This window comes from Pteropus medius, unplaced genomic scaffold (assembly GCF_902729225.1).
Source record: "Pteropus medius unplaced genomic scaffold, Ma_sr-lr_union100, whole genome shotgun sequence".
Classification (NCBI taxonomy): domain Eukaryota; kingdom Metazoa; phylum Chordata; class Mammalia; order Chiroptera; family Pteropodidae; genus Pteropus; species Pteropus medius.
The window spans coordinates 27,790-54,010 of record NW_024345702.1 but is presented as its reverse complement, the minus strand read 5'-3'; the positions used below and the strand labels follow the sequence as shown (position 1 = coordinate 54,010).

The 26,221-nt window shown below is 39.6% G+C and overlaps 1 protein-coding gene, 1 long non-coding RNA gene and 1 pseudogene across 3 annotated transcripts; 2 read left to right on the top strand and 1 right to left on the bottom strand.

Annotated features, from left to right (window-relative positions):
- The first annotated feature begins 6 nt into the window (after window positions 1-6).
- Window positions 7-9,552, top strand: LOC120612181 (putative G antigen family E member 3). Of its 2 annotated transcripts, none has more exons than XM_039874657.1 (5): window positions 7-1,385; window positions 4,871-4,962; window positions 5,460-5,568; window positions 8,042-8,149; window positions 9,300-9,552. In XM_039874657.1, the coding sequence occupies exons 2-5, from the start codon at window positions 4,879-4,881 to the stop codon at window positions 9,494-9,496; spliced, it is 498 nt and encodes a 165-aa protein (XP_039730591.1). In that variant the 5' UTR covers window positions 7-1,385; window positions 4,871-4,878; the 3' UTR covers window positions 9,497-9,552. The 2 variants fall into 2 exon arrangements, with proteins under 2 accessions (XP_039730591.1, XP_039730592.1); XM_039874658.1 differs by lacking the exon at window positions 7-1,385 and adding an exon at window positions 1,892-1,913.
- Window positions 9,553-11,122: 1,570 nt separating this feature from the next.
- LOC120612182 (uncharacterized) lies at window positions 11,123-13,775 on the bottom strand. Its single transcript, XR_005655378.1, has 3 exons — window positions 13,754-13,775; window positions 13,265-13,390; window positions 11,123-11,235 (listed from the first exon to the last, which is right to left on the bottom strand). It is a non-coding gene; the product is annotated as an uncharacterized LOC120612182 (long non-coding RNA).
- A 185-nt stretch (window positions 13,776-13,960) lies between these two features.
- LOC120612183 (porimin-like) lies at window positions 13,961-16,172 on the top strand (annotated as a pseudogene).
- The last annotated feature ends 10,049 nt before the right edge of the window (window positions 16,173-26,221 follow it).

Below are 26,221 nucleotides of genomic sequence, written 5' to 3'. Positions count from 1 at the left end.
GGCCTGGAGAATGAAAGACCAAGATCAGGGTGGAGCATGGTCGAGTTCTGGTGAGCACCTTCCTCTGCGTTGCAGAAAGTTATCATATCTTCCTCAAACAGTTGAAAGGGATTGGGAGTGCTACGTGGGGTCCCTTTGGAAGGGCACTGATCCCGAATTCCTGAGGGTTCCACTCTATGGCTTAATTACATTCCAAAGGTCCTAGCTTCTAATACGAGTTTGTGCTGATGTAACTGCTCAAGTGTAACAACTATTGGTTTGATTAGAAATTCCTTGGGATGATTGCCGAGTAAAATCTGACGTTGAACATGATATTTAATCGCATTGAACTTCTCCATGTCCCTTAAGGGAAAGTCATTAAGAAGACATAACCATGCTTGAAAATATATGGAATATGCGTAATACGGTCAACCATGAGCACCACTGTTGGCACTGTCACTGGATGCTATTTAAATACACAATAGCAACCATAAGAAAGGCTCCACAGTAAAGTGGGAAAAAAGAGAACAGTCAAGGGAACATCAGACCAGTGCAGAGTCAGAGACAGGAAGAAGCCTCACAGCTGTAGCTGTAGAAAGTCACAGCAGGAAAGCGATCTGGGCCTTAAAATAATGGTGATGAACAAAGGCCCACCGCTATTCACATCACTCTTCTCACAACTTAAAGATTCCACAATGGAGGTTGCTGAGGGTCAAGAGCCCACGGAAAAACCGAACCAAGGTAAAAAAAACATTGAGAGATAGTTCAAGAACTGTGAAGAATGCTCCTGACGTGGGTGAAATACTTCTGAGCACGTGTAATCCATTTCCTCGTACACAGCTGAAGAAATGGTTTCTAGGCATGTGACTGATACCCTCTAAAGTAGCAACGTTCAGTCGTTTTATTACTATGTGTGAGAAATACACATTTTGCACAGAATTCAAAAGACATATCAATACATACGTGCACGTACATGTATGGAGTATATTTTCATATTTTAGGTGTTGCTCAGGCTAGTATTTCTTTTTTCATGTTTTCTCATTCTTTCAAAACAGAGTTCCTGGCCTACAAAATTAATCTTCTGACCTCTTATGAATACAAACCACTGTTTTATGAACAAGAAAGTCTTTTCACAGAACATCCACAATAACTAACAAATGTTGCTATGGAAGTACATGGAACAGATACACGTGAGAATCCCCATACGGTCCTCATCCTTGGAAATTCAGTATTTTCAGAGAAAAATGTCATCTGTGACAAGGGCCACTACGACTACCAAATTATTTCTAATTACTGATCAATGGTCAGCTCCATCTGCAAAGCTTCACATGAAAGTTCAGATAACGGTGTCTACATTGCACATGACCTCTGTCTCTTGATCCACAAAAGAACTCACAGGCAAAAGGGTGAGCAGGTTCCTATGCCTCTTATTTCCTTTGCACCCTGAGGAAACTGAGCCTGAGCTGGGGCTCAGCCAAATGTCATGCTTTGCAGTACTGTAGCAAAAGGACCCCATCTCCCACTGTGTTCCCATCTTATGGGGCAGGTGTGAGAGGTGCATTTCACATGATAAGTAAGAAAGAATTTGACCTCAACCACCAAGCAGTCTGAGCTGAGAGCCAACTGTTTATGGGCCTCCAGAAAATGGCAGCTGCTCAAAATCTGTGGAAATAATGTCAAATTGTAGAGATAGAGGAGAGAAAGAGTGAACAGGGGTGTCGTTTAGACACTATATGAATGTCTAAATAATGTACTGTATACTTTAAACTAATAATGAAATAAAATTTTAAAAATGTCTTCAGATTTCTTCTGCTTGAGGGAAAGGAGGCTTTGGTCAATGTGCTTGATTGCAGTGCTCTCACAGGTAGAGGAGCTGCTGGCAGTCCCATTCCTAACTCATTTCTCAGAAGCCCAGACAGAGCTCCTGGATTCAGGTATCAAGCAATTCTTCTTGTCTCGATAGTGCCTTTCATAGCTTTGCTGCTTTCTGTGCATCACCAGAGCTACTTCACAACTTGCTTCCATCCAAATCCCATTATGGCTCCATATCAAGTGGGCCAGTGGTTATTTCCCACAGGAATGGTGGGAGAAAGCTAAATATCGGCATCAGAATGAAGTCTGCCCTCTGAAGTGGAGGGGAACAGTTCAGGAATAATCAAAGATCAGGTCCTCACGATGCACAGTTGTCCTGTCATCCGATGGCCTGAACTAGACTGTTAGGAGGTTAGGTTCTCACAGAAACTCTAAACCTACAAATCACTGTCTCCCTTTCCTTGAGAATTCTTGAATGCCGTACATGACAAACGGGTGTTAAGAGAAATTAAGTAAAATTTGGTAATAATACTGTCCTTGATGAGAAAGATAAAAACCATAAAACGCAAGCTAAATAAAAGAGCAGAATTATGACTGATCAAATTCTTAAAATTTTTTATTAAAGATTAACAATTCACACTCAAGCTGCCTTTTAGAGAAGATGGGAGGGACAGAAAAAGTAAAAATGGAGGGAGGGATGGGGAGAGGGTGAGACAGAGACAGGGAAAGACAGATACGGAGAAAGAGAGACAGAGAATGAGAGAGAAAGATTGGAGGGAGGGAGGGAGAGAGAGAGAATGAGAGAGAGAGAGAGAGGAGAGAGAGAATGATTTGAGAAACCTACAATATCCCACTCAAGGAATTTCCTTAAAAGAACATCATGGATGCGATACATAGTAGTCTTTGCAACAGTATATCTTAAATTCCTTTAAAAAAGCAACTTTCTGATTTGGGTCTTCTTCTTGTCTGTCCCTTACATATGCCATATCCCACACAAATTATGTAAAATTATTGAAACAGGTATGTGCACACTGCTACTGTCTACATTAACAAGAGTTTATATTCCACTGGCTTCATCGACATACTTTTACTACTATAGGAGTCTCCTGCCTAAAAAGATAAGAGCTGCAAATAACTTCATCTTTTATTACAGCAGCTACTGAAGAGACACGTCGAGTCTTCATTAAAAAGTGTCAAATGACATTTTTGACCTCGATACTCTTTGAATACTCTGTCTTAATAACTTTGCCTTACGGTGTCCACAAGCCTGAATCATGATATCACGACTCACATCCTGCCCCAACTCTGAAAGACCTGCTTTACCCGAGATATCAAAATCTAAATAAACATCTCCCCTGGCGTTCCTCCTCCAAGACACTCTAGAGGCTCTGTCCAGGCAAGGCTCTCCATGACAGTGTTAGACAGTACTGTCATCTTTGCTTGTCAAGTTGCTTGGCTGATATTGGAGAATTACAGTACATGATGAGCACAGTCACCACTGTCATACCCAGTGCGAGAGTGGATTGAGGCTAGATTATAGGATCATTATCTAAGGGAAGCTCTGAAACATGCACTGACTGAATGACCAGAGGTGGATTCAGAGAATTCAGGCAGCAGTCTTGTATTGAAATGTACAAAAAGGCAAGCAAAAAAAGAAATAAAGGAAATAGAGGCGAACCAGTTTAAATTACATGAGCAAATGCCTTGTACTCATGACACAAAACCCAGAATGAGAGAAAGAAGCAATTAATCAAAGCTCGTGTAAAAAGAGGTATTAAAAGCCTTTATATGTACACATTCTCCGCTAAAGGTAATCTAGAGTTGTATGTTCACGAACTTTCTGGAAGCATAGGAAAGATTGATAGGTGGGTTGGGGGAGGAAAATGGAACTTCAAGGACCCTCTTTCGTCTACGGTAGACATCTTGGTTTCAATGCTCTAGGGCCTTGGCAGGAAAATCTGAATCCTCACACCAGGCACCGAAGTCAGTGCGCATGCCCATTGCTGCGCACGCCCATTGTTGCGCACGCCCATTGCTGCGCACGCCCATTGCAGCCCTTGACCGTTGCTGAGCATGCGCCTTGCTGTGCGCGTGCTGACAGCACAGAGGGGCCAGAGGCGGTCGTGTTCCTTCCTGCTTGGTTCGTTCTGGTTGGCGGAGACTCAGCTGGTAGGTCCACAGATCCGTCCTGCCCCGAGTCTAAGCGTGAAGAGAGTGAGGGGAGAGCCGGCGGGCTTCAGTCGGGTCAGGGCTGCTTCCTGTGGCCTCCGAGGAGGAAAGTCCTCGAGGTCATTGACTTTCTCCTGTCAGGGTCTCGGCCGCCAAGGCCGTTGTAGGCCTGGCGGGACCAGGACAAGGGAGGACGGTGGGCCGCAGAGTGGAGGGTTCAGGTGAAGATGGGGAGAGAATTGGGGACATTATCTCAGGTTTCTGGGTCCTAGGGGCACCTGGAACTGCCCAGAGAGCACAGAAGCGGTCAGGAGCCCACGGATGGGCCTTGGGCTCAGGGCGGGGTGGGCAGTAATGGCAGGGCCTAAAAACTCGAACGCGGTAGGACCATACCATTGTTCCCGAGTGTTTACGTGCACCAAACGGAGTGCCAGCGGTGAAGTGGGCCCATAGTCTGCATGGCAGCTAGTCACCTGTGCCTGTAGTCCGAGTGCAGAAAGACAGCCTTTATTTGCCCAGAAAACGTTATGTCGGGGACGAAATAGGACTTGTCATCGGGAGTGTGACAAAAACATTAGTCACTCAGGTTTTCAATTTCTAGTGTCATTTTTGTAAACGTGTTCATTATGGGGACTCCAGTTGTAAAATCAAAGTTCATCACAAAAGTCTTCTGCCTTGCTGTGTACCTTGAGTCCATGTCTCTGCCAACTAGAACATGACATAAATGGCTTTGGAAACAGCCCTAATGAGTGTAGTTGGAAAGTATGTATAGTTATACATAACTTGAGACCATTTTTGCAAGTATTTTCTTTCTTTTTTTTTTAATTACAAATCATTTTTGGCTGTGGAAGTGGTCATATATAACTATCCCTTTAAATACATTATCCAAATCACAATGTTCTCCTTTCAGTGTGAAATATGAAGAAGCGTGTAAGATGGACATCCCTGTGGAAAACAATACCAGAAGAGCAAGAGCCTTCCGAGCCAGTTGGACCTGTGGTCGTGAGTGCTTTACTATTTCATGTTCCTCTTACCAGAAATTTTATTTTTCTGAAAGTCCTTTTCAACGAAATTAGGTACAGTGAGAGGAGTTTCCGTGTTCAGTAATGGAAGGAAACATTGATCCTGGGTGAGTCCTTAGGAAAGAAACTTTCGTAAGGAACTTTCATCCTGGAGGATTACATTGTGGTCTTGCCAGTGGAAATACCCCCTATGACTTCTTTCTCATTGCTATTAACAACAGACTGCATACATGCATCCCATCGGAGTTTAAAATAGCTTCCGAAGGCCTTGTGCGCTACTCCTCTTGGACTAGCCACACTCTGGGAAGAGTACATCCGTTAAGGACAATGATCTAGAATCATGTTTTCCTAAATGTCTATATACTTATTAATCTATCTATCTATCATCTACCTATCTGTGTATTCTGTATATTTTTATCACTGGCATGCATTAATAAGAAAACTTTTTCTTTTGCACCCACACATATACACCCGTAGGCCCAGGAACCCAGTGATGAAAAACCTGAGCGAAAGGAGCTGCCAACTGAGAGTCACGAAATTACACCTGATCAAGAGAAAGAAGATGAAGGCCCACCTGAGATTGAAGGTGAGGGAGAAGAAAGAAGAATGCCTGTGGGAGAAAGGGGGTGTACTTGTAGCTCAAGAATTGTGGCATAACATGACTGTTGTTGCAAAGAAAACATAGAAAAATATCTGAAACATTTTCTGAAAATGGGCTGAAATTTTTGGCAGAATAAGGTTTCCAGCTTGTTGAATCCCTTCACTATAATGAGTTTTCCCCATCCAAATTTTATCTCGTGTGCTCCAAAGGAGTTCCCTTGCTAAATCAGTGGAAACTACATGTCATTTTAACTTCAAAAAATGTCCATTAGTTTGCTAGTTCTATTTGTTCTTCTTAGAATGTGGTTGTGTGCCCCCTAAGTCATTGCATCAACAACATGAGTAATTTTTTAAAGCGGGGCAGATTGCCAGGTCTGCGCATCTTGTAACGCCTAGAATAAAGCCTATTTGCGTATGATGATAGTCCCATTTTATAATGGAGAAAGCTGTGGCCGAGCCTTGGACTCATCGAGACCTAGTTCATACTTCATTTCGAGGTTAGTGTTCTTCGTAGCATCTGTGTTATGTATACGAAATAGTGAATGTTTTTTCCTAAAATGCTACATTCGCAAGTGTGTCTCTACAGTAAAGTATTTCAGTACTGGCCCAGGAATAGATACAGTCCAGTGGACCAGGATAGAGACCCTGGCAAGGGGTTCAGTGAATGGTGGTCACTGTTTCCTTTGATTGGTATTTTGATATGGTAAATTTGGTAAAAGTTGGATAATTCAGAATACTGCCTCATAGGTAATTGGAAAGTATGGTATTTTTTTTTATTTTTCAATTACAGTTGACATTTAATAATATTTTATATCAGCATAGCGGTTAGACATATAAATTCAGACATGATTTGGTCCCCCCAATTCTTCTAGTACCCTCCAAGTGGATCGTGATTTTTAAAGTGACCTTTATAAGAGTTGAAATAATTTTAGGTTTAGGAAAATCCAAAGGATTTTTCAATGATTATAAAGCTGAACTTATTTTTCTAACCATCTAGTATTTTCATCAATCGCTGGTAGTGAATTATTTACATAATTCAGGCCAGAGATCATTTTAGCAGTTTGCCAGGGAGAAGTGTCTCCAATGTGAATAACAAGAGTTTACTCATTTCTTTCCACCCTCCTTCCTTTATTCTCACTGAAAGACAGACATTTTGCTGTTTATCACTACTAATTTGCTATTATTCTTACCACTTTCTTCTGAATTGGCCTCGTTTATGGAAAGTTACAAGTAGGGCCTTTACACCTAAATGGAAATAGTAATTCGCATATAATAATTTTCGTGTTATTGTAGTAAGGGATTGATGCTACCACTGTCAGCTTTGTTATAGGGCAACGGATGCTCTCAGTAAATCCTTCAGTAAATTAAATTTTATTTATAATTACAAGACTATCTATGGTGTAGACCTCAGGTTCCTTCGATAGAGCTGATGCTCTACTCTTTAGACTATAGTGATATACAGGAACTGTAGGAGTGTTCTTTACATTAACATCATCATTTGATATATGTTTTCACACTACAGGAAAACAAAGATGTGAAGTTCGGCTTTGAGTTACACTTTTTATCACACTAGACTACAGGCTTTTATACTGTATAACAACGGAATGAAGTTTATGATTTTCTTATATATATCCCCTCTCTACAGCTCAAAATAATCCACTTTTGTTTTTTTTTCCCAAAAGCATCATTTTATTATATCATATTTGGGTTCAGTTATCTCTCTCAAAAACTTTACTCATGTGCATTCTCAAGGAAACGATATGACATGCTTCCACCTGACACACCTCTCTAATCTTCGGTCCCAGCCAGCTGAAACACAAACCCTGCAGTTAGTCCAAGAATAATAAAAACGATGACATTATCTTTTTTTCCAGATTTATAGAAGCATAACAGACAATTAGTTACTCGTATTTATGTTGTACAATTCAATGAGATTTTATTTCAGTTATATTTGGCATACAATAATACATTAGTTTCTGTTGTACAGCATAGTGACTAGAGATCTATATAATTCACAAAGTGATCACCCTACTAAATGTAGAACCCCTCTTGCCCTTTACATATTTATTACAACACTGTTATCCATTTTCCTTATGCTACACTTTATATTTCCATGTCAATTTTGTAACTATCTACTTGTTCTTCTTAATCCCTTTGCCCTTATTCGCCTTCCCCTTCCGTCTAGTAGTCCTCAAAATATTCTCTGTATCTTTGAGTTTATTTCCATTGTCATTATTGTGGTTTATTTTGTTCTTTATATTCCACATGTACATGAAATCATGTGATATTTCTCTTTCTCTATCTGACTTATTTCATTCAGCGCAGTAACTTCTAGGTCTATCAAGGCAATACCATTTTCCATCCCCTTCCTTTTAGTCAGTGTCTGTCTTTTCATCTGAAGTGAGTGTTTTGTAGACACCATATGTAGGGGTCCAGTTCGCGATCGCCATTTTTTTAAGGGCCTGGCGCAGAAGCAGATCTCCAGGACCTGGCTCAGATAAACATTGTGGATGAGGGCAGACACAGACCGGATGTCAAGAACGCTGACTTACCAAAAGCAGAAGCTGGTATGTCACACATAAGAATACAATTTATGGCGTTACTGTTTTCCCCAAGTCTATCCTGAACGATATAGAGATAACATACTGTAACTTTAATAGAACACACATTTAAAGATTTTGGAATGGTAGTTCAGAGCTTAAATGGCTGACTTGTAGTCTATGTGTGGAGAAACAGGTTGGGTCAAAGCCTCATTGAATTATAAAGTATGCAAAAGTTTCTTTACTTATGAGTATATGGACTTTAACCAAGAGGAAGTAATTTTCAAATTTTAAATAATTCCTACTATAAACAATACAGTAAGCACTTGAAATAATTATCGGTGTGTGTGACTAGCTGAGGCACTGAAGTAGGTGTTAGTACCAGCTTGAATATTCTTTAAGTGATCTGCTGGGAGAATCCCTTAACTTATAAACTTATCTTTACTCTTGTAAATAGTGAAAGCACATCAGAGATTTAAAAAAAAATATTTCAGTACAGGTATTTTCCACTTCTGGTTCTCTTGGACAGAATACAGAGTGTACAAAGATATTCTGTATGACGTTTATCGTGACGTTTTTTTCATCATGAAATGTTTTCTTCTGTCAAATTTCACCATCTGAATTGAGATTTTCATTGCTACTAAGGTAAAATATTATCTTCCGTCAGATTTCACCATCTGATTTGAAATTTTATTGCTACTAAAATAATGAGTCAGGAGTCCACTTGGTGTTTCTTTTTATACATGGATATCTGTTCTTAACTTTTGTCAAAATCTGACTTCTGGCTTTAGAAAATAATTACACTTGGTCGTTTCCCCACTGAAACCTGAACTGAGTGAGTCAGGAAATGGCCAGAAATAGTCTAGTTTCTCTTTTCTGTGTCTAATTAAGTTGAGAATGTGCATGCAGTCACCGATGCTCAGGCGGCTGTGAGTAACATTCCTACAATATGCATGCTCCCTGTCACCCGTGGCACTCTTAGGGAGTTACTGTTGCTAATACACATGTAGACATTATGGCAGAATCACCTCCAGCTATATAGAATGCGGCATAGTAATCGTTTCTGCCTTGAAACATTAACTGATAATGTTTGAAGGTGAAAGACTGAAACCTTATTAATTACTGAGTAACCCACTTATGATGGTTTGCCACTCACATTGATAACCTTTTTATTAAGGGCCTGACGTGGAAGCTGATCTCCAGGAACTGGCTCTACCAAAGACTGAAGGGGAAGGCAGAAAGGGTCCTGATATCCAGGGTGAGATTTTACCAATTCGAAAGCCCATTGAAGTGGCAGAAGTAGGTATGTCGTCTAATAAGAGTGCAACGTACATTTTTTTTCCGTCTTTTACCATTACATCATTAATAATGTAGCGATAGCATTACTTCTTTTTAAATAAGAGATCACATATAAAGATTCTTTGAAACAAAATTTGGTACCGCCATACAATGGAGTATTTTTCAGCAAGAAAAAGAATGAACTACTGACACATTCAACGACTTGGATGAAACTCAAATGCATTGTGCTGAGCGAAGGAGTCTCAGAACATCACAGGCTGTATTATTCCATTTATATGATATGCTTGAAAAAATTATATTAACAGAGAACAGATCAGGGGCTGCCAGGCCTTAGGGGAGGGGTAAGGAAGTGACTATACAGGGGCAGCAGTGAGAACTCAGGGAGCACTTGGGGGTGACATGAAAGTTCATCATATTGATTACATTGCTGCCTACATGAATATATACATTTGTTAAATCCCATACAACAGTACCTTCCAGAATGTCAATTTTACTCTGTAATTAGAAACCTAAAAAAAAAAAATGGTCATAACTGTACACAGCTGAGGGTTTGGTCAGCCCATTCACAACCACGTAGCAGAGATCAAAATTACCCAGGCAAGCTAATAGAACCATGATTTTTACTGTGTGTAGATGATATCAGCATGGAAAAAGGAGCAGGTTGCCTTCAGAGTGACAGCATCGGGACAGGTATCTTGCAGGGAAGATGGGCACCTCACAAAGGCTGAAGTGATGGGGACCTGGGGGATCCCGTTTGGTCCCTGCCCTGTAAGTAGGGTGCAATAAAAAATAAAATAAAATAAAATAAACCGAAAAAAAGGAGAACGAGTGCGAGAGAGCAAGCGAGAGAGAGATGCAATCTGGAAACAGCTGAACATGCGACAGCCTAGTGCTACATTCCTCCCAGCCTTACAGAGACTTCCGTTCCAGACACTAGGTTTTATATACCAATTCATCGTATGAATCTAGTGTGACCTAGGTACCAAAGTCCGAAAAAGAGAGTGTGTGAAATAAAAGTATAGGCTAATGTCACTCATGAGGTCATACAGAAACATCCTAAACAAATTTGTAAGATGTAGATTATTCACAAAGATAATCTATCACAACCAATTTCCTTCCCTAAGAATGAAGGTTTGTTTAAATATAGGAACTTATCTACGTCATTCACCACATTAACAGATTATGGGATAAAGGAACCCTATAATTATCTCAATAAATACGCAAGCGTTTGATGAAAGTCAACTATAATCAAGATACAGATTCTCAGCAAATCTAGGATTAGAAAGGGACTTCCCGTTACTTCACAGTAAACATGGTGAAAGGTTAACAATTCTCCATCTCCTATCAGGAATAAGACAAGGGTGGTCCCCTCTTACCGGTTCTCTTAACAGTGTACTGGGTGGCTCTGTCCAATGTTGTAAAATGAGAACAAGGGGAAAAGAAAAGGCCTAAGGTTTAAAACAGCAGAAGAAACTGCTAGTATTCAAAAATGATAGGATTGTGCATGTTGGAAAACAAAAAGGATCGAGACATAACACTTTGGAATTAATAAGCAGATCGAGCAAGGTTGCTGGACAGACTATCAACGTTGAAATACATCTGTATGTACCAGCTCCATCAGACAATAAAATTTCAGAAAATGATATGATTTTCAAGAGTATCAAACAATCGGGAAGAAATTTAACAAAAGATTCACGAGACTTTTTGGAGAAAGCCGTAAAACTTTAATGAGAGACTTTTAACAGTCCGACATCTCACGGAACAGTTTGCGTGGTTTCAGCTCCTCTTCCTTTAGTCCTGTGGTTGCCCTTCTCCTGTGAGATAAACATAACAGGTGGGAACATTACTTAGCAGAATCTGATTTCGGTTACGTTAGAGGCATACGAAGAACACTACGGTTTTGGTTTTATAACGCAGACTTCCAAACACGTATTTCACCAACTTTTTTTAAAACACACCACTCTTTCTACTGCTACAAGGAAAGAAAAAGGCGGTTCCCAATCAGAACATAAAAAGTGAACTGAACCTGATAAAGTAAGTTTTAAAAAGAAGGTAAAAATTGTGTATACATTTACTAAAAATACAAGCAACAGGCAGCACCCCCCCGCAAAAAAACCTAAGAAACAAAAGACATTTACAAGAGAATATCATTTAAATGCTTTCACTTGGCATAATTTTCCGTACATGAATTGGCTACAACAGTCATGTCACATTTGTTACTGCTTGAGTAAAGTAAATAGAAAGGCCAGTACTACTTTTGCTTTTTCCCTATGGTGCAGAAATGTACAAATGTTTCTTTGGGCTAGTTTAGCCCTTATCTGCTTAAGTACGGTAACAATATGTCCTCTAGTTCAACCGTAGTCCTAGTGTAATTATGAATAATGCCTTATACACACTTGAAAGTGTTTCAGTTTGTATTATAAATTATATGGTCACACTAGTGTTGAGTCATGACCATCATTTTTGACATTAAGATGCGAACCACATATATGCCACAAACATGTCATGGCTAGAAAAAAATAAAAAGGAATGCAGGGAGAGAGGAGTGAGAAGAAAAGATAGAATGAAAAAAGGAGAAAGACACCTAGAATGTAAGCACTGTTTCCAAAGTAAGTGCTTTTGACAATCTTTATTGAGGAATAGTTAAGAAATATAATTGTGTATATTTAAAGTATAAAACACGGCGATTCAACGTATGTACACATTGTGGAATGATTCCCAAGAAAAACACAAGTAAGTAACACATCCATCGCCTCACATGGTTAACATTTATTTCTTGCGGTGAGAATGCTTGAACATCTATTATCATCAACTTCCCAGTACACACTACCATGTTAATAACTAAAATAAGAGTGTTTGAGGGACACCTCTGATCAATTTCCAAAGTCTTCCCATGATCTCTGGCATGTTTACATGTTCAGGTACGACTGGGATATATTAAATAATATGTGCTTTCCTAGTATATTAATCATTTCATCCATATTTTGAAAAGATTATGTAGAATTTAAAAACGTACTCACTTCCGATTACATAAAATCCTCAATATCTGTTTGTGTCTTGCTCATATTCCCTACTGTGTATCTTGGCCTTCTTCTGTTTCTTGTCAAGATTATGTAAATAACAGATATGCTTCACAAAACTTTTTCAGTGTCCTTATGTCCAATATTTAATTTCTTCACAAATATCTTTAAAGAGAGCCGTTTTTCTCATTTATTAGTTGTATTATGTTTCCTCTTCCTCAAGATTTATACTCTTATTATATACCTTGAATCCCATCCCTTCGGTTTACCCTTTTGTAATTTTTTTTTTAATTCTGAAATTGAATTGTCTTGCAATTCATTATTTATTTAATAACATATGTACTAAAAAGCTATGATAGTCCCATGGCTACATTTGAGCCATGTTTAATAGATTCCTAAAGGAAGTCTGAACGCTCTCTAAACGTTAATAGTCTAATGAACATGCCCAGCAATGTAGAGTAAAAAGGTTAAGGAGTCGAATGGAGGGTAATTTCTTCCTAAAACATAAAGAGCTGCTTTGATATTCAGAAGCTCTTGTAATGAATGGTCACCAATCTGGAAAACATAAACATTGCTTTTTTTTTTTTTTTTTTAGGCGAGGCAACCCTTGGTTGACCTCACAGATTGCAAGGACCTTGTCAGCTTACAATCCCTTATTTTTTTAGTTTTTTATTTTTGACGCCTACAGCACCTAGGTGGTCTCCCATCCAAGTACTAACCAGGCGCGACCCTGCTTAGCTTCCGAGATCGGATGTGATCGGGCTTGTTCAGGGTAGCATGGCCGTAGACAACACTGCATTCTTAATGCATATGCATAACATACTTGCTTCTGGCATATAAATGGAATCTGCTTTTGGTAAGACAGCTTCCTTGACATCCGGTCCATCTCTGCCCTCATCCCCAATGTTCAGCTGAGTCAGGATCTGGAGATCAGGTTCCGCGTCAGGCCCTGATAAACAAACAAACAAACAAACAAACAAACAAAAACACAAAGGTTATCAATTGGAACAGAAAACATCCCGAAGTTGATTACTCAGAAATTATTCAGGTTGCACTCTTTCAACTTCGAATGTGACCGATTGATTTTTGAAGGCAGAACCTTATATATACTATGCCACTTTTGATATGGTTAGAGGTGATAATATCATAGTGTCCATATTTTCATGAGGGACACTAGCTCATCAAGGACGACAGTGGAGACAGTGAGCGTGCTTAGCAGGGCTATCTAACTCACACCCGCCATGACATCAGTGACGGCCTGCATTCTCTCTACTAGATCAGACCTAGAAACTGGGAACTAGACAAGCCTTACCATTTTATAACTTGAGGCTCTTTTTTGGGAAAGGATTTAAAACATAATTGTTTTCCCAGAGCCAGAAGAATTCAGAATTTGGCAGAATCAAAGAACAAGTATCCAGGTCCCTATACAAAAAAAAAAAAGGAACATCTAGTGGAGTGTTGACTCATTTTCTTAAGTTGCGATGAAATCTTAAAATGTGACTCAAGATGGTAAGTTATGATGAATAAGTCACGGACAACAGAGTATCTCTGTGTTCTATGTATTACAGACAACTGAACTAGAGAACACAAAAATCTGCACTGAAAATGCTTTTTATATATCTGATCTGAATTCACTATTCATAGAAATCAAGGACTGTAACCTTACTAATTCCTGAGTAATCCACTGAAGTATGTTTGCCGCTGAAATTGATAACTTTTTTTTTTAAGGGCCTGACCCGGAAGCTGATCTCCAGGAACTGACTCCGCCAAAGACTTGAGGGTGAGGGCAGAGAATAAACATCAGTTAGCAAGTTTAGAACTTCTACCAGAATCACACAGATTATATTAAAGCTGGCACTAGAAACTACTTCAGTACCTCAGCGTATTTCATACAAACTGGTAATTACTTCAACTGCTTTCTGTATTTGTTAAAAGAAGAAATTATAAAAGAGTCTGAAAATTGTTAGCAGCTGCTTAAAGTACACATGCTCAGAAGAAAGAAATGTTTTCAGAAGACATAATTCCCTATAGCTTTGACCCGATTTCTTTCCATCTCCGATAATCTATGAGTTAGGCATTCGGGCATCTGGGTTCTGAACGACCTCTCACAGAATCTTTACATGTGAACTCTATTATTAAAGTAAGGGTAATGTTACCTCTATATTATTAAAGATACAGTTGTGGAAAATGGAAAATGCATAAATTGCATTCTTATCGTATGACATACCCGCTTTTGGCATGTCAATGGGCTCTAGACTTGGTAAAGTCTCGCCCTTCTTGCTAGAGCTGCCGAAGGCTTCCGTGACGGTGAAGACTCTCTGGGATCTTCAAACACGACTCCTTCCACACTTTCGAAAGCCCTACTACTAAACCAACAGGTAATGTGCCCTTCAGCCATTTGAATGAATCTTCCAAAATCCCTGTGAAACCATCTACGACTCCAGTTTCCTTAGTGACAATCACCACCTCGAAACCCACAGCAAAATCATCAACAGCTCCAGTTTCCTCGGTCTCAAAAAATATTACAGTCACCACCTCGAAATCCACAGTTTCGTCTAAAATGACACCACCGGTGCTCTCAACAAATCTGACTCCCACCACCTTAAAGTCTACACCCAAATTAACAAGTGTTTCATAAAACATATCGCAGACATCAACATCCACAATGACTACAACCCACAACAGCTCCGTGACGTCTGTTTCTTCATCAGTCACAAACACGGCAACTGTAAATTCTAAAGAAAACATGGGCTCAAAAATTGATTTGGGCAGCTTTGTTGGTGGTATTGCATCAACACTGGGAATTTTATCTAGTTTTTACACTGGATTCAAAATGGATTATTCAAGAGGAAGCATTCGGCATAGAACCACTGATGAGCTTGATGCCATCATTCAAGGAAATCCAAGGACCAATGACAATATCGATGCAACCATATCAACGAGTTCAAGACAACATTCTCCTTTTGAAAACAGTATAAACAAGCCATGCATATACTCTATAATGTATTACATAAACACGTAAACATCCCTCAGGATTACAAAAGGCAAAAAAGGGTTTGGTTTGGGTTCTTAATGAACATTTGGAACATACATTTAATGCATCGGTTATATTCACCTTTAGAAAATACATAGTAAGAAAACCAAGTCCTGTCACATTTTCTTGTGGCATTGGTCCCAGAGGGCCAACAACTGAAAGACATCATGACTGAAGGGCACCGATGCCACCTGGCTGTACAAATAAGGAGCTTGTCACAGCACTCAAGATGTCGATTGTCTTTGTTGCTCACATGAAGAATTTCATGGACATATCCTGATTACTAATGCTACACAGCAGAATTTTTACGAGAAAACCAGGTCTTAAGCATAATTTTAGTTTAAGTGTCTCTTCAGAAAGCATCAATACTTATGTTTTAAAGCTCAGTACTTGGTATAGAAACAAATGCACCCTCCCGCCCCCCGCCATCACCACCACCAAAAAGTAGATATCAAATAAAAGCAGAAGCAATGCCTGGGCTTAGCCTTGTTAGACAGCCACTGGAAAGCCTGTATTTTTATTAATAACTTCTTTTGAGCTTTCGATGCCAGTTGATATAATTATCTTGCTTTCCTCTGTGTAATTTCAGCAAATTGCAGTGTTTTACATGATAATGTTTTAAAGACTTAGTCCTTATTAGATAAGAAGTTAGCTTATTTGTAAAATGTGATACATACATCCAGGCAATGAAATACTATTCAGCACTAAAATGAAATGAGCTATCAAGCCCTGAAAAGACATGGAGGAAACTTAAATGCACATTACTAAGTGAAAGAAGCCAATCCGAAAAGGCTACATGCTGTACGATGATGCCGGCTCTGCACCATTCTGAAGTGGTAGATACGCATTCATTCAAACACAGAATGTACACCACCAAGAGTGAGGCCTAACATAAACTATGGACTTTGGATAATTACGATGCGTTAATGTTAGGTTCATCAGTTGTAACAAATGTACTGCTCTGGTGGCGGGGGGTCGGGTGTTGAAAATGGGTGCGTCTATACATGTGTGGGGCCACGGGGTATAAGGGAAATCTCTGTACCTTCCTCCCAATTTTGCTGTGAACTTGAAACGACTCAAAAAAATACTCTTTTTAAAAAATGGAATTCACATAAATCTTTTAGAGATTCATTTTTATATAAAATTATGAGAGAATTAATTTGAACCTAGAATTACATACCAGCCAAACTGTTAACTATATTCATATTTCAAAAAGGAAAAAAATAAAAATGTTTATTTTCTGTAAAAAAAAAAAAAGTCAGATTATTTGCAACTGTGAGAATAGCATCACCAATGGAAATTACTTTATGTTATATTCAGCTATTTATTATATAGTGAATATTTTTAAGATGTAGAACTACTTTCAATATCCAGATATATTTAATGTAGTGTGAACACACGGAACTTTAAAAATAAAAGCCCCTTATATTAATTTCCAAAAGAACACTTAGAACGCCGTATAGTGAGAACTACAGATTAATGCTATGTTTCTCAGGCCAGGGATTGTGGAGCTCCCTTCAGGCTCATAAACCCACAGGATGAAAATGGTGCGTTTTCCTGCACTGTCGATTTTACTGAAAAATCTGGGGAAAGCGCATTTTTATGCTAAAACAATGTATTTTGGAACATATTCTTTTTTTTTCGAATTAAAAAAGTTTTATTTGAAACATTTTCAAATACACATGGACTACAGAAAAGAGCGTGATAATCCCCAAGTACAGATCCCCTATACTCAACAATCATCCAAGATTTTTAAGCAACTCCTTTTAATGGTTTCAGTTTGGATTCTTTTGGTTAACTCCTAAAGCAAAATGATATGTGTATACCACTATTTAGTATCATTTTTTCATTTTTTATATCATTTTAAGGCATTATCTTTTTCCGCTTCGCAATTAAAGTGACGATTTATCTCACTTATATGACCCCATCTCCTACTGCTGAGCAATAGATATTTACAAAGACTCAGTGTATACTCCCATGAAAGTACTTACTAATTGTAAAGAAAATGTAATTTTTTCATAGTATAAGACCAGTGAACTGCATGGGTATTAGCCCATTGCTGCATTTGTTTTTTTCTCTCCTGGGAAATGACTTCTTTGGTCAGAAGCACTGTGTAGGAAACCACTAACACTATGGCGAACAGAAAAGGATTCTGTAAGCTATTAGACGGTGGTGCTGGAAAGGCATAAGGAAAGCAAATCTATTTCCAGGGTAAGTGACAAATCACTGTGCCCTCCACGATGAAGGAGCACAATGTAATCAGCCTGCCACAGGTGGCTGGCCAGTCTCCCCAGGGAACGGTGCCATGTCGGGGACTTCATGGTGAGCACTGCTGTCGTCAGGATGGGTGGAATACATTTTCATGAAGTTTTGAAACAGGAGATTTCCTGCTTCCTCACTTGGGTATTCTTCGGACCCCGTCTCTTCCTCCCGTGCTGAAGACGAGGCACTTTCAAAAGTACTATGTTAACGGAAAGAAAAAGCACAGTATTGTAGGAACACCAACATTAGCCAACTCATTATGGAGTGCTTCCAGTTCTACAGTTTATATTCCAACACTGAACACTCAGGGTCCAGTTTAGACAAAAGGGGTATTTAGTCACAGTAAATACTATTTCTATCTCAGATTGGCCAAAGTAAATCGCACCAATTTCTAATAGTCTAAAAATGAGCTAAGATGTCCTAATAGGAATTGCATTAGAAACTAAATGTAATTTTTGTGATCTGCTTTTGGTTTACAGAGAATACCCTAGGTCAAGAATTTTGATATGAAAGAATCATCTCTTCTCACTGTGCATTATGGCCAACTGATGCGATGAATGTGAAAGATAAAAATTGTCCAACATATGAATGTGACAGGATGTGTGTATCACAATGCAGTGTGGAAGGAATGTTATGAAACATTGTTTACTTTAGTTTGAAAAAAGATGTAGGCTGATAGGTAAATTGTAGATGACCAAATTAGCCCTAACTGGGCTTTCAACCGCTGCTTTCATATCTTTGCACATTATACTTCAGATACATTTTTATAGTAACGGAGGCCTTTTAAATTTAAGTTGTTTAGTCCTCTGCATTCTTGACATTTCAGTACTTCAAATCAGTCAGAACTTTGTAGACGGGCCTGAAATTTTCTTGAGTACGCCTTTCTTTAGCCCTCTGAAGATAAAAAACAAACAAACAAAACCTTTGAAGTACTAAATGTCGTTATGTGCCTTTAAAGTTCTCCATGCTTTCAGTCTGAAATAATTTAGCTGTCTGCTCTCTGTAAATAAGATGCATAATTGGTTACTGTCAAATACCAGTACGTCAAGACCATCAGGTATTTTGGTTATATGCAAAAACAAAAATTGAGAAAAACGGTGATGCAAAGCAATATGTTACTTAGGATCACATTTCCTAACCATAAATTTACCTTCCTAATTACGTTCACTTAAGCAACTGTTTGATTTTGTTTGCATTCCTTGAGCAGGTATTTACTTGAAGATAAAGGCAATCCAGATGCGTATCTAAATATTAGGAAGAATTCAATCAGTGATTTTAAAATTTCCTTAGATAACTCATGAAATTAATAATTCAAATGCAGATAAATGGGAGCTGGCAGTATATTGCAGTGATCATATTGTATTTTCCAGACAAAAATTTTAAGCAAGTTCCTCTTACTTTTTTTCTTCTTACCATAATAACAAACCCTTGGTATTTCATTGTCACTGAAATGTATTTTTAGAATAAAATTTTGTTCTCCAAGTAAAAGAAAAACCAGTTATATTTAGGGTCACAGGCTCTATGTCTCACACTCCCTACATGCGTCTCATTCAGAAGTAAGTAGCAAAAGTAACAACAAACGGCAAAATTTCTGTCTTACAGTGAGCATAAAGGTAGTAGGACTGAAAGAAATGAATGGACTGTGTTGTCAGTCGTATTGTGAAAACGCCTTCACGGCAAATTGATAAAACAGTGCATGTCCTGAATTATGTAAATAATTCACAACCGGTGTTTAATAAAAATGCTACAGTTAGAAGATATAATTTCTGTGTCCTAATAACTTCAAGACATTTTGGAGTTTCCTAATGTTAAAAGTATTTAAACTCCTTTTAAAGTAAAATATAAAATCGGATTCCTATAATGACCTATATGCCAGCATTTTGACTTATCCTACTTTTACCAAGCTTGCCATATCAAAAATACCAATCAGAGGAAACAGTGGCCATCATTCACTGAGCTCCTTTCTAGAATCTCTATCCTGTTCCACGGAGATGCATCTATTTGGGGCCAGTACTGCGCTACGTTATCGTACAGACACACTGGAGAATTTAGCATTTTGTACAAAACCATTCACTATTTCATACAGCAACAGAGATGGTAGGAAGAACACAAACCTTGGAACGAAGTACAAGTTATGTCTCGATGAGTCAAGTGCTCAGTCTCGCTTTTCTCCTTTTTCAAATGCAACTACCATCCCTTTGAAAATGGGCTTTATTTCCGATATTACAGCATAGGCTAACTTGGCGCTCTGTACATGCTCTTAAATGTTGCTTACGCTTTTGACGCATTCACCACGGAGGCCGGCCACCCAACTACGTTCTAAGGAGAACAAATTAAACTAGCAAACTCATGTACATTTTTGTAGTTAAAACGACACACACTTTTCTCTGATTTAATAGGGCTGAGTTTTCAAGCACACAAAATAATTCTTAAAGAAAAAGGGAGATGTCATTATAGTGAAGAAGGGAAAGAGGCTGAAAACTATAGTGTGTTCACATAGTCAGCCCATTTTCGGCAAACATTTGAGATACTTTTCTGTTTCCCTTCCAACAGTTATGGTATGCCACAAAATACACGGGGCAAACACACACCCCCTGCACCCCACAGGCATTCTTCCTCCCTTTCCCTCACCTTGAAACTCAGGTGCCCCTTCATCCTCTTTCTCGTGATCAGGTGTAATATCCTGACTCTCACATGGTGGCTCCTCTTCTTGAGGTTGTTCATCACTGAGTTGCTGGGTCTAGGCGGGTGTGTGTATGTGCAAATGAAATGTTTTGTTGTTAACACATGCCAGTGATATAAATATACAGAACACATTCGTAATCACAGATAGGTGTAAAGACATTTAAAAACCATGATTCTACATACTTATTCTTAAATGAATTTACTCTTCCCAGAATGTGGCTGCTCCAACAGGAGCCGACCACAAGGACGTCGGAAGCTATTTTAAACTCCGATGGAATAGACATGTACAGAAAAATAAATTTCCGGTAACGGAAAACATTAAATATTAAAGCACTCACAACCACGAGTCCAACTGGCTCGGAAGACTCTGGATCTCCTAGCAATATTTACCGTACGGATCCCGATCTTACATGCTCACTCGTATTTCCCACTGGAAGGAGAATATTGTGATTTTTGAAAATGTACTTGAGAGGACAGCTATAACAACTGCATGGCTATGTTTTCTTTTCAACTTTGAAAATATGTTCAAAATAAGTCCCATGGTAAGTGTAAGTGTACATGCTCTCCGTTCATACAAAATACAAGGGCTTGCGAAGCCATTTATGTCGTGGCCACGCTGGCAGTGAAATCACCTTAAGCACGTGAAAAATGATGACGATTGCTTTCAAAACTAGATTCAACATCATGAAGACTTCTAGGAGCTACTACTAGAAATTTAAAACTTGAGTGACTACTGCTTTTGTCACACTCCTACTGCCTAGTCCCATATGGCCCCCTACGTAACGTTTTCTGGGCAAAGAAAGGCTCAGTCTTTCCGCGCTGCCTGTGGCTGTCTTTGGACTACGGGCACAGGTGACCTGCTGCCATACAGACCCATGGGCCCGTTTCACCCCTGGCACTATGCTTGGTGCACGTCAACGCTCGGGAACAAAGGTACGCTCCCACCGCGTTCGGGTTTTTAGGCCCTGACGTTAACTGCCCTGCCCACCCCGAACCCAGGGCCCCACTGAGGGCTTCTGATTGCTTCTGTGTTCTCTGGGCAGTTCCAGGTACCCCTAGGACCCAGATATGTGAGATAACGTCCCCAACACTCTCTCCGTCTTCACCTGACCCCTCCAATCCGCAGCCCACCACACTCCCTTGTCCTGGTCCCGCCGGGCCTACAAGGGCCTTGGCGGCCGCGACCCTGACAGCAAAAAGTCGACGACTTCGACAACCTTCCTCCTCGGAGGCCACAGAAAGCAGACGCGACCCGACTGAAGCCCGCCGGCTCTCCCCTCACTCTCCTCACGCTTAGACTCGCTGCAGGACCGATCTGTGGACCTACCAGCTGAGTCTCCGCCAACCAGAACGAACCAAGCAGGAAGGAACACGACCGCCTCCGGCCCCCCAGGGCTGGCAGCACGCGGACAGCAAGGCGCATGCTCAGCAACCGTCAAGGGCTGCAACCATCAAGGGCTGCTATGCGCGTGCAGCAATGGGCATGCACACTGACTTTGGTGCCCGGGATGCGGGTTGCGGTTTTCCCGCCAGGGCCACGGAGCCTTGAAACCACGGAGCCTACCAGAGATAAAACGGGAGCCTTGAAATGTGATTTTTTTACTCTCCGCCCCCCATTGATCTTCCCTATGCTTCCAGAAAGTTTGTGGACATACAGCCCCAGGTTCCCCTTAGCGGAGAACGTGTCTCAAAAATTTGGCCGAGAAAGAAATAGATGTTAAGGATTTTAATACCTCTTTTTACACGCGCTTTGATTAGTCGCTTCCTCCTCTCCTTCTGGGTTTCATGTCATGCGCACAAGGAATTTGCCCATGTCCAGACATTAAACTGGTGCACCTCTATTTCTTTTACTTGTTTGCTTGCCTTACTGCACATTTCAATCCCGAGACTGCTAAAGGATTTCTCGAATCCAGCTGTGGTCATTCAGTCACTGCACGGTTCAGAAATATCCTTAGGTAATGATCCTAGGATCTAGGCTCATTCCACTGTCGCATTGGGTACAGCAGCGGTGACTACACCCAGCATATACTGTACTTCCCAACTATCAGCCAAGCAACTTGAGAAGCAAAGATGACGGTATTGCCTAACACTGGTCAGGGAGGGCCTTACCTGGACAGAGCCTTAGGAGTGTCTCGGAGGAGGCAGGCCTGGGGAGATGTTCATTCAGATTTTGAACTCTGCTGTAAAGCAGATCTTTCAGAGTGGGGACAGGGTGTGGTTACGACTGGGTAAGACTCGCGATATCATGGTTTCGGCCTCCTGGACACTGCAAGGCAAAGTTTTTAAGACGGAGGGTTCAAAGAGTGTTGGGGTTGAAAAATGTCATTTGGCACTTTTTGATGGAGACTCGATGTGTCTTTCAGATACTTGCTGTAATACAGAATGAAGTTGTTTCCAAACGTTATCTCCTTAGGCAGGAGATTCCTGGATTAGTAAAGGTATGTTGATGAAGCCAGTGGAATACAAACTCTTGTTAATGCAGAGAGTAGCTGTGTGCAGGTTTGCATTCCATTCGTTTTACATAACGTACTAGTTTTGAGTGCGAAGTAGCACATGTAAGGGAAAGACAGGAAGAGAACCCAAAGCAGAAAGTAGCTGTTTGCACGTAAGTTAAGACATAGAGTTGCACAGACTACTAGGTATCCCATCCGTCAGGCTTCTGTTAAGGAAGTACCTTGAGGGGGATACTGGAGGTGTCTCAATCAATTTCTCTCTGTCTCTCTCTTCTCTCTCTGTCCATCTCTGTCTCTGTCTCTGTCTCTGTCTCTGTCTCTCTCACCCCTTCCCATTCCCTCCCTCCCTTCCATCTTCTCTGAAAAACAGCTTGAATAGGACATGTGGTTCTTCAAAAACAGTTTTTCAAGTCCTCATTTTAAAATGAATTAAATCTCTTGATATGCATTCTCATCAATCCATTTAATAGGCAGAAGATATAAAAATAAATACGTAAGTTTCAATACGGCAATGGATATTGACTCACAAATAAAAATGTTATTTTAAAATAAGAATGACATATTTTGCCTCTCAGCTTAGCAACCCTTAAAAAATTATCAGTGTTTTCAGGATACAACGATGCAGGCACTGGCCTATGTTTCTGGTTAAAGGAATTTGGCAATATGTGTCACCTGGGAGGAATCCTTGCAAGGCAAATTATCTAAAATGTGGGTATAGATTTATTCACTCACGTTTTTAACCAATAACCAACTTTTAAGAAAATTAACAATGGTTCTAAAACAGATGTAGAGCCAATAACCAAACAAAAAAAATTCAAGTGTTTTTCTATTCTAAATGGAGCCTATTTATTATGTCAAAAAATTCAGGTGGGTTGCAGGTATGCTATAGTATGGTATGGAATGTATGTATACATTTGTTGTGCTTTTGTTCATGTGTCTATTCCTGCAACTCGTCTTAACCTATTAACTGACAGTTAATTTCTCACTTTTTCCGTTAAGGAGGAAGAATACCTGTTGAGACCCTCTCCTCTTTACAAAATGAATAATTGTGACTGCTACAGATATACTTTTCAGGTCATTATTGAACCTACTGCTTACCTAATAACAAATTGAAAAAACTATTTTCATCCTGGAAACACTTCAGGGTATCAGATACTCCACTAATGACAAAGAATGGAATGAAGGCGATTTTCCTACCTCTTTTTTTTTTCTCCCTGAGTTAATAACCATCAAATTCTTTGTTAAAAAAATATATATATATTTACTTAAATTAGTTTCAAGTATGCAGTACATTGGTGAGACATCGATAATGTTCATAAAATGATCCCCCCATTTGTGCCCTCCCTCGCCTGGCCCTCCACTTAGCCATCATATAAATGCTAACTGCATTCCCTCTGCCATGCTCCCCATCCCCGTGCCCAACTATCAAACATTGAAAATACAATGTTAAGTAAAATGAATGAATGAAATAAAATAGAAAATAAAAAAAAAAACCTGAGTAAAAAATACAGCTCCTGTCCTTAGGAAGGTTACAGCCTGCTATGTGCCTTTGAGATAGGAGTCAGGGGTTATTCCTGCTTGCTATCTCAGTTACGAAATAGAGCATTTTCACTCTTTGAGACAACTCATAATTTTAGGGGGACAAATGAGTAAAAACCTCAAGTGTTTTGAAATGATTTTTAGAAAGGATAACTCAGGCTAAAATTTTGAGTTTAATAAAACTTGTTGAAGTCACAAAGTGATATGAATCTCCTAGTGTTTACAATGCACCTTTATGGATGAGAAAACCACCGAGAAAAGATCGATCACAGATCATTAGTAATGGTGGTCCCTGGGTGATGGGACTATGGTTTCAAGTATTGTAATATATTTTCTCGGTCCTCCAAATTTTCTCCAGGGAGTTTTGAGTGACTGAAGAATATAGTCTAAAAGTACTAATAGGAAACCCATGACAAGTACATTTGAAAAAGCAGAAATAGGAAATGCTAAGGAAAGGGAAGTAAAAGCTAAAATAAATGAATGGGACTACATCAAACTAAAAAGCTTCTGCTCGGCAAAATAAATCGTCAACAAGGTAAAGAGACAACCATCCAAATGGGAAAATACATTTGCAAGCAACACCTCCGATAAGGGCCTAATATCCAAAATATACGATGAACTCATACAACTCAATAACAACAAAAAAACAAACGATCGAATCAAAAAATGGGCAGAGAACCTGAACAGACACTTCTCCCTAGAGGACATACAAATGGCCAACAAATATATGAAAAGATGCTCAACATCGCTAGTTATTAGGGAAGTGCAAATCAAAACCACAATGCGATATCATCTCACACCTGTTAGAATAGCTATAATCAACAGGACAAGTTATAACAAATGTTGGAGAGGATGCATAGAAAAAGGAACCCTCATATATAGCTGGTGGGACTGCAAATGGGTACAGCCACTATGGAAAACAGTGTGGAGGTTCCTCAAAAAACTAAGAATTGATCTACCATATGATCCAGCAATCCCTCTACTGGGTATTTACCCCCAAAGACTTGAAAACCCATATCCACAAAGATATTTCCACACCGATGTTCATAGCAGCATTATTCACAATGGCCAGGACATGGAAGCAACCGAAGTGTCCTACGATAGATGATTGGCTAAAGAAGCTATGGGACATATATACAATGGAATATTACTCAGCCCTAAGAAGAGATGAAATCCATTTGCGACAACATGGATGGACCACGAGATAATCATGCTAAGCGAAATAAGCCAGACGGAAAAAGTAGAAAATCACATGATATCACTTATATGTGGGATATAAACCTAAAAGCGAGATATGAGCAGGACAAACAAACAGAGACTCATGGATATGGACTACAGGCTACTGGTTACCAGAAGACTATAGACTAGTGGTTACTAGTGGGGTTGGGGGAGGAACGGGTGGTAGACGGGGTAAAGGGAGTCAAATATATGGTAGCTGATGAAAATTGGACTCGGGTGGTAAACTCACAGAAGAATATACAGATGTCAAATGATAATGTACACCTGAAAATTATATAATTGTATTAACCAATGTTACCCCAATAAACTTAATTAAAAAGAAAAGAAAAGGAGGGAAAAAAGAAAATGCTAAGGACCCAGGGCACAATGTTTTCATCAGGGACTTTACTTTGAGGTCAGTCACCCCAGGGCTAGTGTAACTCAGGGAGGTACACAAGCAAAGAGCTGAGTGTCCCAGAAAGGACTCCTCCAAAGTGTTTTCAAACACGAAGGGTGAGACAAGAGGCTCTTTCATGGCTCAACACTGCTTTCTAGAGTCCAAAGATCCTGATCTCCACCATTTCCGGAA